Source organism: Bos grunniens, chromosome 11 (genome assembly GCF_055505025.1).
Source record: "Bos grunniens cultivar Pamir isolate PY7600 chromosome 11, Bosgru_T2T1.0, whole genome shotgun sequence".
NCBI lineage: Eukaryota > Metazoa > Chordata > Mammalia > Artiodactyla > Bovidae > Bos > Bos grunniens.
This window is the reverse complement of record NC_141175.1, coordinates 57,409,427-57,423,264: the sequence shown is the minus strand read 5'-3', so window position 1 is coordinate 57,423,264 and position 13,838 is coordinate 57,409,427. Positions and strand designations below refer to the sequence as shown.

Sequence of the window (13,838 nt, the reverse complement as noted above, 5' to 3'; positions counted from 1 at the left end):
TAAAAAGCTTCTGCACAGCAAAGGAAACCATCAACAAAAGAAAAAGTCAGTCTATTTAATGGGAGAAAATGTTTGCAAATTATATATCTGATAAGGGGCTAATATCCAGAACTCATATAATTCAATAGCAGAAAAACAAATAACCTGATTAAAAGTGGGCAGAGGATCTGAATAAACATTTCTCCAAAAAAGATGTAACAGATATCCAACAGGTAAAGATACCTGAAAATATACTCAACATCACTAGCCACTGGGAAATTAAAATGAAAACCACAATGAAATATCACCTCATACCTGTTAGAATGGCTAGTAACAGAAAGACAAAAAATAAGCAGTGGAGAAAAGATATGGAGAAAAATGAATACTTGTGCACTGCTGGTAGAAATGTAAATTGGCACAACCACTATGAAAAACAGTATTAAGATTCCTCAAATGATTAAATATAGAGCTACCATATGACTCAGCAATTCCATTCCTGGACTTATATCCTAAGAAAACGAAAACACTGATTTGAAAAGATATATTCACAGCAGCATTACTTACAATCGCCAAGAAATAGAGACAACCTAAGGAAAGTTATGACCATCCTAGGTAGCATATTGAAAAGCAGAGATACTACTTTGCCAACAAAGGTCTGTCTAGTCAAGGCTGTGGTTTTTCCAGTGGTCATGTATGGATGTGAGAGTTGGACTGTGAAGAAAGCTGAACACTGAAGAATTGATGCTTTTGAACTGTGGTGTTGGAGAAGACTCTTGAGAGTTCCTTGGACTGCAAGGAGATCCAACCAGTCCACCCTAAAGGAGATCCATCCTGGGTGTTCATTGGAAGGACTGATGCTGAAGCTGAAACTCCAATACTTTGGCCACCTCATGCGAAGAGTTGACTCACTGGAAAAGACCCTGATGCTGGGAGGGTTTGGGGGCAAGAGGAGAAGGGGACGACAGAAGATGAGATGGCTGGATGGCATCACTGACTCGATGGACAGGAGTCTGGGTGAACTCCGGGAGTTGGTGATGGACAGGGAGGCCTGGCGTGCTGTGATTCCTGGGGTCACAAAGAGTCGGACACGACTGAGAGGCTGAACTGACCGACTGAACTGTGTTCACCAATGGATGAATGGATAAAGAAAATGTGTTATATGTATACAATGGACTATTATTCCACCATAAAAAGAATGAAACTTTGTCATTTTGGGAACATGGATGGACCATGAGGGCTTTATGTAAAGTGAAATAAGTCAGACCAAGAAAAATACCATATAATCTCACTTATGTGGGGAATCTAACACAAAACAAAGCAAGAGTCTAAAGTAAAACAACTAAAACAGAATAGATGGGTGGTTTCCAGAGAAAAGGGATGGGTGGATGTAATGGGTGAAGGAAGTCAAAAGGTACAAACTTATAATTATAAAAATAATTATAATTATACATGGGAATGTAATGTACAGAATGCTGCTGCTGCTGCTAAGTCGCTTCAGTCGTGTCTGACTCTCTGCGACCCCATAGATGGCAGCCCACCAGGCACCCCCGTCCCTGGGATTCTCCAGGCAAGAGAACTGGAATGGGTTGCCATTTCCTTCTCCAGTGCATGAAAGTGAAAGGTGAAAGTGAAGTCGCTCAGTTGTGTCTGACTCTTAGTGACCCCATGGACTGCAGCCTACCAGGCTCCTCCGTCCATGAGATTTTTCAGGCAAGAGTACTGGAGTGGGGTGCCTCACCTTCTCTGAAATGTACAGAATAGTGACTAGTTAATAATAGTGTATTGCATATTTGAAAGTTTCTAAAAGAATAGATCTTGAAAGTTCTCATAAGAAAACAATTATAATTGTGAATGGTAACAGATGTTAACTAAACTTACTGTGGTGATCGTTTTACAATACACATAAATATAGGATCATCATATTATACACCTGGAGCCAATACAGTGTGTCAAATATGCCTCAACTAAAAATTTATAAACATTCATTTTTTTCTAGATACAATGTCTACTTTTTGTGCATTTCCTGGGTAAATCTGTCCCACTTCGGAAGCTACTGCTCTAATCTATGGTGGGAATCAAAGCACTTTCTAAGCTTCCTCTTTACTATTCAGGAGCATTTTCTACTTCTGAGATAACCAATAAATGAGTTATACAACAGCACTTAAAAGTCTCTGTTATAATAGCATATACATGTTTGTTTTCTGCTTTCTTCACCAAAAGGTAAATTCTGTGAGAGTTTAGACTCTGTCCCTTTTATTCGCCACTGGCATCCACTGTGTCCAGAACATTACGTAGGAATCATTCTTGTGTCACTGTGGTTTAACCTAGATGTATGACTTCTAATTATGGGTACCAGCACAGGGAAGCTGAACCAGCAAGTGTAAAGCAATATTTGTGAAGTTGATGGTATTTCTAGTATATGCATATCACACTGGAAAGAATAGATGGTCATATATTCTGTCTCCTAGAGGGTTAATCCTTATTAATGTTTGAATACAAGAGTGGACCCTAAGAACCAAGCCTTATGATACTTGTCCCCCTAATTTACTATGATTAGAGTTTACTATTGAACTCTCAAAGAAAGATCCTAGATCTCATTACCATGATTCTATTCTATCACAGGGGGAAAAAATGGCTTTATTTTTTCTAAAAAAAAAAAAAAAAAAGACAGTGAAAACAGAACCTCAGCCAACAGAAATCTAATGTTGTAGATCATAAATAAAATTCTACGATCCTTAGTAACACTTGGCTGTATGTATCAGGACAACACTGTATTCAGAAACCACAAAGCAGTTAAATGCCATATGGTGAGGTCCTTTGATCCCTCCTTCATTTAGTGTTCTTAAACAGAGGACCTGAGAAGCCCGCCTTACAATAAAGCATTCTTTTTTGTGGTACTTAAATATTTGTGTAGCAGAAAGACCTCTCTGTATTTCACTGGAAAGGTGATAAATTCCCACAAAATTATAATATTGCATATTTTACTGAAAGATACCAGATTATTTAAAAACTATAATCCATACTACCATGATTTTAAAGTTAAATAATATAAAAATGATTTAAGAATTAAGAATTTTTCTTTTTTTACCTTTAACCATTCTTGCTGGAGTTGATCCCATTCAGATAAAGAATCCCAGAGCAATTGTTTAAGCTTCAATTCAGCACTAACTTCTTCCAAAGCATCAAACTTTGACACTTCTACCTTTAAAAATATAATAAGCAAAATGTACAATTTAATTTTCAGATATAGAGATCTTATGGTATCTTCCTATTAGTAATTTTTGTCTTTTCATTTTTTTCTATCTAAGAGAAACAAATGAAAAAAACAAGTGATAAAACCCCACATACATTCAAATTTCTATTTGAGGGACAAAATATAACTATTTATATATCCTTAGAACTTAGAAATTCTCAAAAGACACAAGAGGCATTACAGAGGTTTAAGGGCATTTTCTCTTAAGTTGGATCATATCTGACTGGTTTTTCACATAGACAGATGAGTCCTCAGAAGGATCTATATCCTTTCAGTTCAGTTCAGTTCAGTCTGTCAGTCATCTCTGACTCTTTGCGACCCCATGGACTGCAGCACGCCTGGCCTCCTTGTCCATCACCAACTCGCAAAGTTTACTCAAACCCATGTCCATTGAGTTGGTGATGCCATCCAACCATCTCATCCATTGTTGTTCCCTTCTCCTCCTACCTTCAATCTTTCCCAGCATCAGGGTCTTTTCAAATAAGTCAGTTCTTTGCATCAGGTGGCCAAAGTATTGGAGCCTCAACTTCAACATCTGTCCTTCCAATGAATATTCAGGACTGATTTCCTTTAGGATGGACTGGTTGGATCTCCTTGCAGTCCAAGGGACTCTCAAGAGTCTTCTCCAACACCACAGTTCAAAAGCATCAATTTTTCAGTACTCAGTTTTCTTTAGAGTCCAACTCTCACATCCATACATGATTACTGGAAAAATCATAGCTTTGACTAGACGGAACTTTGTTGGGAAAGTAATGTCTCTGTTTTTTAATATGCTACCTAGTTTGGTCATAACTTTTCTTCCAAAGAGCAAGCATCTTTTAATTTCATGGCTGCAGTCACCATCTGCAGTGATTTTGGAGCCCCCCAAAATAAAGTCTTCCCATCAATTTGCCATGAAGTGATGGGACTGGATGCCATAATCTTAGTTTTCTGAATGTTGAGTTTTAAGTCAACTTTTTCAGTCTCCTCTTTCACTTTCATCAAGAGGTTCTTTAGTTCTTCTTCACTTTCTGCAATAAGGCTGGCATCATCTGCATGTCTAAGGTTATTGATATTTCTCCCAGAAATCTTGATTCCAGCTGGTGTTTCCTCCAACCCAGTGTTTCTCATGATGCACTCTTCATATAAGTTAAATAAGCAGGGTGACAATATACAGCCTTGACATACTCCTTTCCTGATTTGGAACCAGTCTGTTGTTCTATGTCCAGTTCTAATTGTTGCTTCCTGACCTGTATATAGATTTCTCAAGAGGCACGTCAGGTGGTCTGGTATCCCCATCTCTTGAAGAATTTTCCACAGTTTGTTGTGATCCACACAGTCAAAGGCTTTGGCGTAGTCAATACAGCAGAGGTAGATGTTTTTCTGAACTCTCTTGCTTTTTCAACGATCCAACGGATGTTGGATCCTATATCCTTTAGGGCTTATATGTAGATGATGGAAGAGGGATGATAGAAGATGGAGAGAATTTTTGTGTGGTAATTGGTGGAGGGGATGGGGAGATTTAAGATGGAGAGAACATTCTGGTTTCTCACTTATTTCTAATCTAATGGACTGATTATGAACCCTATAGAGAGAAAGGTTCCAAGAAAATCTACAGAAGCTGTTTTCATGGCTGGGAGGTTAGTTGCACAGAAACTATGAACCTTGAGATAAGCCAGGATTTCAAACATTCCATAGAACAGCAGTAAAATACACACGCTTATCAAGAGCAGTCAGAACATTCCCCAGGATAAATCATATGACAGGGCACAAAAAAAGTCTTAATAAGTTTAAGAAGATTGAAATCATACTAAATATTTCTTTTAGCCACAGAGGTGTGAAACTAGAAATCAACAACAGTAGGAAAGGTGGAAAATTTACACATGCGTGAAAACTAAACAACACAGTCCTGAACAACCAATGGGTTAAAGAGGAAATCAAAGGGAAATTTAAAAAATCTTGAAACAAATGAAAGCGGAAACAGCACACTAGAACCTAAGAGATGCTGCAAAAGCAGTTCTGAGAGGCGAGTTTATAGTGATAAATGGATATATTAAGAAAATCGAAAGATCTCAAATAACATAACTTTACACATCAAGGAGCTAGAAAAAAGAGAACAAGCTAAGCCCAACATTGTCAGAAGAAAAGAAGTAAGTTCAGAGTGGAAATAAATAAAATAGGGATCCGAAAAATAATAGAAAAGATCAATAAAACTAAAAGCATTTTTTTAAAAGATAAATCTATAGCTAGAACAAGAAAAAAAGAGAGGTGACTCAAATAAATAAAATCAAAAATGAAAATGGATACATTACAATTTACACCACAGAAATACATATGGTCTTATGCCTGCATGCATGCTCAGTCATGTCCAACTCGTTGTGACATGTCCAACTGTAGCCCACCAGTCTCCTCTGTCCATGGGGTTTCCCAGGTAAGAATACTGGAGTGGGTTGCCATTTCCTTCTCGAGGGGATCTTCCTGAGCCAGGGATCGAACGCACATCTCCTGCATTGGCAGGAGGATTCTTTGCCACTGAGCCACATAGGAAGCCATATCATAAGAGATTACTATGAAAAACTAACTGTATACCAACAAACTGGATAACTTAGAAGCAGTGCATAAATTCCTAGAAACACACAAACTATTAAGACTGAATCAGGAAGGAAGAGAAAATCTGAACAGAAAAATAAGGAGTAAGGAGATCAAATCAGAAATAAAAAACCTCCGAGAACAGAAAAGCCCAGGACCAGATAACTTCACTGGTAAATTCTACCAAACATCTATAGTAGGGGTGGGAGGAAGAATTAATGCCAATCTTTCTCAAACCTTTCCAGAATATTAAAGAGGTGGGAACACTTTCCAACTTATTTTACAAGGTCAGCATTACCCTGACGATAGGGATCTAGCCTTGTCTTCATTAAGAATTAGAAATGATTTCCTACACCTCTTAGGCCTTCACTCCTGTCCCCCTAATAACCAAGAGCTGGAGAGGAAGGTTGGATATGAGGTCATCCTATGCTGTGCTGTTCTTAGTCACTCAGTCATGTCCGACTCTTTGTGATCCCATGGACTATAGTCCCCTCAGGCTCCTCTGTCCATGGGGATTCTCTAGGCAAAAATACTGGAGTAGGTTGCCATGTCCTCCTCCAGGGGATTTTCCCAACCCAGGATTGAACTCAGGTCTCCCACAGTACAGGTAGTTTCTTTACGATCTGGGCCACCAGGACAGCCTGAGGTCATCCTGAAGAATCATAAAATATAGATATGGAGTCTGGAAGGAGGGAGACACACTTCTATTTCAGGCTCTGGTTCAAGCTACACTATTCTCCCTGACCCAAAGGAGTGCTTACCTGGTATAGCTTTTTATTAGGTAATGTTTCATCCATAGTTCCCTTCCTACCTCACACTTTCCTGTCTTATATGTCAGTTAATTCAATCTGGGAACAACTTTGAACCATAATTCTCTCATGCACAAACTTCCTGCCTCAAGTATTATGGCAGTTGCACTTTCTAGTGTCCAGGTTATTATTTTGCAGGTTGCTCTACCAAGCCTCAGGTCTGGAGTGGAGACCTGGAGGGCTCAGGTCTCAGAGCCCTCAGACCACTTTCTGGTCATCCATTTGGGGCTCTGGAAGAAATGGATGCATCTCCATGTGACGTCCAGGCACTTCTCTGAGATTTAGGTGAGACTATTAACACTCCTTCATTGCAGGTGGCCTCTGGTTTTGGTCCCAGGAATCTTTCCAATTTGCTTTTCTCTTTGTTCTCTCTAATAGCTATTCCGATACTTTAGCTCCAATATTTTGGCTACCTGATATGAAGAGCCTACTCATTGGAAAAGACCCTGATGCTGGGAAAGACTGAAGACAAAAGAAGGGGGTGACAAAGAATGATATAGTTAGATGGCATCATCGACTCAATGGACATGAATCTGAGCAGGAGATAGTGGAGGACAGAGGAGCCTGGCATGCTGCAGTCCATGGTGTCACAAAGAGCTGGACATGACCTAGTGATCGGACAACAACAATATCTGTTCAGAGCACTTATAACTCTCACTCATTTCATTTTGGAGGGGGGAGCATATCATTTAGCTTTTTAATTTTGAGGGATCCATCTTTGCCCTGGCTTAGTCAATTCTCTTCTTTCATCAAACTGGCACATCAAAATGAGAGCAAATGAGGCAATATTGATGGAATCAATAATATACACATCAGTTCAGTTCACTCGCTTAGTCGTGTCCGACTCTTTGCGACCCCAGGAATCACAGCACGCCAGGCCTCCCTGTCCATCACCAACTCCCGGAGTTCACTCAGACTCACATCCATCGAGTCAGTGATGCCATCCAGCCATCTCATCCTCTGTTGTCCCCTTCTCCTCCTGCCCCCAATCCCTCCCAGCATCAGAGTCTTTTCCAGTGAGTTAACTCTTCGCATGAGGTGGCCAAAGTACTGGAGTTTCAGCTTTAGCATCACTCCTTCCAAAGAACACCCAGGATTGATCTCCTTTAGAATGGACTGGTTGGATCTCCTTGCAGTCCAAGGGACTCTCAAGAGTCTTCTCCAACACCACAGTTCAAAAGCATCAATTCTTCAGTGTTCAGCTTTCTTCACAGTCCAACTCTAACATCCATACATGACCACTGTAAAAACCATAGCCTTGACTAGACGAACCTTTGTTGGCAAAGTAATGTCTCTGCTTTTCAATATGCTGTCTAGGTTGGTCATAACTTTCCTTCCAAGGAATAAGCATCTTTTAATTTCATGGCTGCAGTCACCATCTGTAGTGATTTTGGAGCCCAAGAATGTAAAGACTGTCACTGTTTCCACTGTTTTCCCATCTATTTCCTATGAAGTGATGGGACTGGATGCCATGATCTTCGTTTTCTGAATGTTGAGCTTTAAGCCAACTTTTTCACTCTCCACTTTCACTTTCATCAAGAGGCTTTTTAGTTCCTCTTCACTTTCTGCCATAAGGGTGGTGTCATCTGCATATCTGAAGTTATTGATATTTCTCCTGGCAATCTTGATTCCAGCTTGTGCTTCTTCCAGCCCAGCATTTCTCATGATGTACTCTGCATATAAGTTAAATAAGCAGGGTGACAATATACTGCCTTGATGTACTCCTTTTCCTATTTGGAACCTCTGTTGCTCCATGTCCAGTTCGAACTGTTGCTTCCTGACCTGCATACAGGTTTCTCAAGAGGCAGGTCAGGTGGTCTGGTCTTCCCATCTCTTTCAGAATCTTCCACAGTTTATTGTGATCCATGCAGTCAAAGACTTTGGCATAGTCAATAAAGCAGAAATAGATGTTTTTCTGGAATTCCCTTGGTTTTTCGATGATCTAGCAGATGTTGGCAATTTGATCTCTGGTTCCTCTGCCTTTTCTAAAACCAGCTTGAACATCTGGAAGTTCACAGTTCACATACTGCTGAAGCCTGGCTTGGAGAATTTTGAGCATTACTTTACTAGCATGTGAGATGAGTGCAATTGTGTGGTAGTTTGAACATTCTTTAGCACTGCCTTTATTTGGGATTGGAATGAAAACTGACCTTTTCCAGTCCTCTGGCCATTGCTGAGTTTTCCAAATTTGCTGGCATATTGAGTGCAGCACTTTCACAACATCATCTTTCAAGATTTGAAATAACTCAACTGGAATTCCATCACCTCCACTAGCTTTGTTCATAGTGTTGCTTTCTAAGGCCCACTTGACTTCACATTCCAGGATGTCTGGCTCTAGGTGGGTGATCATATACCATTGTGATTATCTTGGTCGTGAAGATCTTTTTTGTACAGTTCTTCTGTGTATTCTTGCCACCTTTTTTTAATATCTTCTGCTTCTGTTAGGTCCATACCATTTCTGTCCTTTATTGAGCCCATCTTTGCATGAAATGTTCCCTTGGTATCTCTAATTTTCTTGAAGAGATCTCTAGTCTTTCCCATTCCGTTGTTTTCCTCTATTTCTTTGCATTGATCACTGAGGAAGGCTTTCTTATCTCTTCTTGCTATTCTTTGGAACTCTGCATTCAGATACTTATATCTTTCCTTTTCTCCTTTGCTTTTCGCTTCTCTTCTTTTCACAGCTATTTGTAAGCCCTCCCTAGACAGCCATTTTGCTTTTTTGCATTTCTTTTCCATGGGGATGGTCTTGATCCCTGTCTCCTGTACAATGTCACGAACCTCATTCCATAGCTCATCAGGCATTCTATCTATCAGATCTAGTCCCTTAAATCTATTTCTCACTTCCACTGTATAATCATAAGGGATTTGATTTAGGTCATACCTGAATGGTCTAGTGGTTTTCCCTACTTTCTTCAATTTAAGTCTGAATTTGGCAATAAGGGCTTCATGATCCGAACCACAGTCAGCTCCTGGTCTTGTTTTTGTTGACTGTATAGAGCTTCTCCATCTTTGGCTGCAAATAATATAATCAATCTGATTTCAGTGTTAACCATCTGGTGATGTCCATGTGTAGAGTCTTCTCTTGTGTTGTTGGAAGAGGGTGTTTGCTATGACCAGTGTGTTCTCTTGGCAAAACTGTATTAGTCTTTGCCCTGTTTCATTCTGTACTCCAAGGCCAAATTTGCCTGTTACTCCAGGTGTTTCTTGACTTCCTACTTTTGCATTCCAGTCCCCTATAATGAAAAGGACATCTTTTTTGGATGTTAGTTCTAAAAAGTCTTATAGGTCTTCATAGAACTGTTCAGCTTCAGCTTCTTCAGCATTACTGGTTGGGGCATAGACTTGGATTACTGTGATATTGAATAGTTTGCCTTGGAAACGAACAGAGATCATTCTGTCATTTTTGAGATTGCATCCAAGTACTGCATTTCAGACTCTTTTGTTGACCATGATGGCTACTCCATTTCTTCTAAGGGATTCCTGCCCGCAGTAGTAGATATAATGGTCATCTGAGTTAAATTCACCCATCCCAGTCCATTTTAGTTCGCTGATTCCAATATACACATGAATGAATGTAAAAGAAGCTAGAATATTAACAAAGAATCAAGGGGTTTCAATTGATTACATTTAAAATCCACATGCATTTTAACATAGTAACTACAGTTCCTGGTCTGAGTATTTGTCTATAATTCACAATTACTTTTTAATAAAGAAAGATGCTTTGTCTCTCATGTGTCCTAATCTTTAAACACTTCAAAGGCAGAGAATATACCATATTTTGTATTTCAGATTATTCCAGTACAGTGACTAGCACATAGGTGTCTAAACGTTGAGCATTATTAAAATGAGTGTGCATCAATGTCACTTCTGTGCATACACAAAGATATATTTTATAGTTCTATATTTTAGGAACAGATGTGTAGTGCTGTCATTACCTTAAAATTCTTCTGATAGGATTTATATTGAAATGCGCGTTTTTGAAGATCATCCAGAACTAACAGCAGCTCATTCAACATGACCTTTATTTTCTCTTGGTCAGCATTAATGTCCAAAATCTGTGGATCCTGTAAAATTAAGATAGCTTTTGATTAGTCATTCCTACTTTTTAATGTACACCATCAAATTACATGAATAAACATTTTCAAAACATATTTTTGCTAATTCCCTTTTCATTCAAATTTTTAGAAAATATATGAAAATGGTTGCTTTTCTTGAATTTTAAAACAATGCAGATACATTGTAAAAAGTACAGAAATGTATAAGGAAGTACTATGGGGATAATATTGTTTTTAAGGAGTACCTAATGCATTTTCCTTCATCTTTTTTCCTATATTACATTTTTTTCCCAACTAACAAGACTTCAGTTAAGGAGAAGTGAATGCTATATGGAAAAGAATGAAGGGAATATAAGGAAATTTATCACTTTACAGTAAAGGAATGATTTATAATCATTATATGTACAACAAAGGTAGGATTCTATTTGACTGAAGTTCATAAATAGGCAAAAGCAATTTATGGCTTTAGAATTCAGGGTAGTGGTTGCTTTTGGAAAGGAAGGAAAGGTTAGTGACTAGAGGGCACCCTAAGGATACCAAGAGCAATAGCTCTTGACTTGAACAGTAGACATATGGATGTGTTCACTTTCTGAGAACTCACTGAGTTGTACAGTTATTACCGTTATATACAGCTTTCTCTTGCAAAATACAAAAATACTTCAGTACAAAAGTAAAAGCAATGCAAAGTCCTTTAGACTAAAAGTTGACATATAATAACACAATAAATGTTAGCTACTTTTAGCCATGTCAACACATATAAATGCATGCTGTAATCTTCAACATCGGTATTGTATTCCTTTGAGTGGAAGTACCTCAACACATTTTATTATTCTGTTGAAGGACACTGAGCTTTTCCCATTTTTTTCTGATTTGATCATAAGTTTATATGGTTTGGGGCTTCCCTAGTGGCTCAGCTGGTAAAGAATCTGTCTGTAATGTGGGAGACCTGGGTTCGAGCCCTGGGTTTGGAAGATCCCCTGGAGAAGGGAATGGCTACCCACTGCAGTATTCTGGCCTGGAGAACTCCATGGACTCTATAGTCCATGGGGTCACAAAGAGTCAGACACAACTGAGCAACTTTCACTTTCACTTCACTTTATATTGCTTTAAACTTTTGGGATAGGATTTAGTCAATGTTAATAATTAAAGAGTAGATCATTATTATATGATCTATTTTCATGTTTGCTTCAGTTAAGAATTATCCAGATGTCTATTCTATGGCATGGAAACATGTATATTATCATACGTGAAACAAATCGCCAGTCCAGTTTTGATGCATGATACAGGATGCTTGGGGCTGGTGCACTGGGATGACCCAGAGGGATGGGATGGGGAGGGAGGTGGGAGGGGGGTTCAGGATGGGGAAGACATGTACACCTGTGGTGGATTCATGTCAATGTATGGCAAAATCAATACAATATTGTAAAGTAATTAGCCTCCAATTAAAATAAATAAATTTATATTTAAAAAATAAAGTAAGAAAGATAGTGAAAAAAAAAGATGTCTATTCTAAGTTCTTGTCTCCAGCTGTGCATATAATTGGTGAGCTGACTTCTAGGAAGTAGATTTCATCTATAAAACATCTCAACTGACATCCTTTTGAAACTTAACTAGTACTCTTCTGTGTTTTTGATGGGCTTCCCTGGTAGCTCAGACGGTAAAGCATCTGCCTACAATGCGGGAGACCCAGGTTCAATCCCTGGGTCAGGAAGATCCCCTGGAGAAGGAAACGGCTACCCACTCCAGTATTCATGCTTGGAAAATCCGATGGACCGAGGAGCCTGGTGGGCTACAATCCATGGGGTTGCAAAGAGTCGGATACGACTGAGGGACTTCTGTGTGTGTTATTCTAAGTTCTTAAAAATTCCTTTTATATCTTTAGGATAGTAAAATTGGTGCAAGTTAATCAAACATTCTTTATCACTTATTAATTTATACTCTGCCTCTTTCTAAGAGGGAATTTTCTAACATGTGACTAAGAAAACTCTAAAATTGTGACAATAGCTATAAAATACGCTAATAGGATGTAAAAACACTAATTTCAAAATAATAAATAGAAGCTAGGAAAAAGAGAATTCACTACTATTGAACTGAGTTTTTCCCATTTTTTTCTGATTTGACCATAAGACTTTAAAAATTTTTTAATTTAATTGGAGGATAATTACTTTACAATTTTGTGATGGTTTTTGCCATATATCAACATGAATCAGTCATGGGTATATATGTGTCCCCCTATTCTGAAACCCCTCCCACCTTCTTCCCCACCCCATCCCTCTAGGTTGTACCAGAGCACCAACTTTGGATGCCCCGCTTCATACATCAAACTTGCACTGGTCTTCTATTTTACGTATAGTAATATACATGGGAAAGGAGTACACCAAGGCTGTATATTGTCACCCTGCTTGTTTAACTTATATGCAGAGTACATCATGAGAAATGCTAGGCTGGATGAAGTGCAAGCTGAAATCAAGATTGCTGGGAGAAATATCAATAACATCAGATATGCAGATGACATCACTCTTATGTCAGAAAGTGAAGAGAATCTAAAGAACCTCTTGATGAAAGTGAAAGAAGAGAATGAAAAAGCTGGTTTAAAACTCAACATTCAAAAAACGAAGATCATGGCATTAGGTCCCATCCCTTCATGGCAAATAGATGGGGAAACAATGGAAACAGTCACATGCTTTATTTTCTTGGGCTCCAAAATCACTGCAGATGGTGACTGCAGCCGTGAAATTAAAAGATGCTTGCTCCTTGGAAGAAAAGCTAAGGCCAACCTAGACAGTATATTAAAAAGCAAGACATTACTTTGCCAACAAAGGGTCTATCTAGTCAAAGCTACGGTTTTTCCAGTAGTCATGTATGGATGTGAGAATTGGACCATAAAGAAAGCTGAGCATTGAAGAATTGATGCTTTTGAACTGTGGTGCTGGAGAAGACTCTTGAAGAGACCCTTGGACTGCAAGGAGATCCAACCAGTCCATCCTAAAGGAAATCAGTCCTGAATATTCATTGGAAGGACTGATGCTGAAGCTGAAGGTTCAATTGTTTGGCCACCTGACGCAAAGAACTGACTCATTTGAAAAGACCCTAAAGCTGGGAAAGATTGAAAGAGAGAGGAGAAGGGGATGACAGAGGATAAGATGGCTTGATGACATCACCAACTCAATGGAC

The 13,838-nt window shown here is 38.9% G+C and overlaps 1 protein-coding gene across 1 annotated transcript in view; it reads right to left on the bottom strand.

The window, feature by feature from the left end:
* DNAH6 (dynein axonemal heavy chain 6) overlaps positions 1-13,838 on the bottom strand; it is a 271,992-nt gene that overhangs the window by 189,090 nt on the left and 69,064 nt on the right. Inside the window, exons 16-17 of the mRNA XM_086326512.1 lie at positions 10,545-10,673; positions 3,068-3,181 (exon numbers count right to left, since the gene is read on the bottom strand). Coding sequence (XP_086182638.1) covers positions 3,068-3,181; positions 10,545-10,673 — 243 coding nt within the window. The remainder of the gene's footprint in view (positions 1-3,067; positions 3,182-10,544; positions 10,674-13,838) is intronic.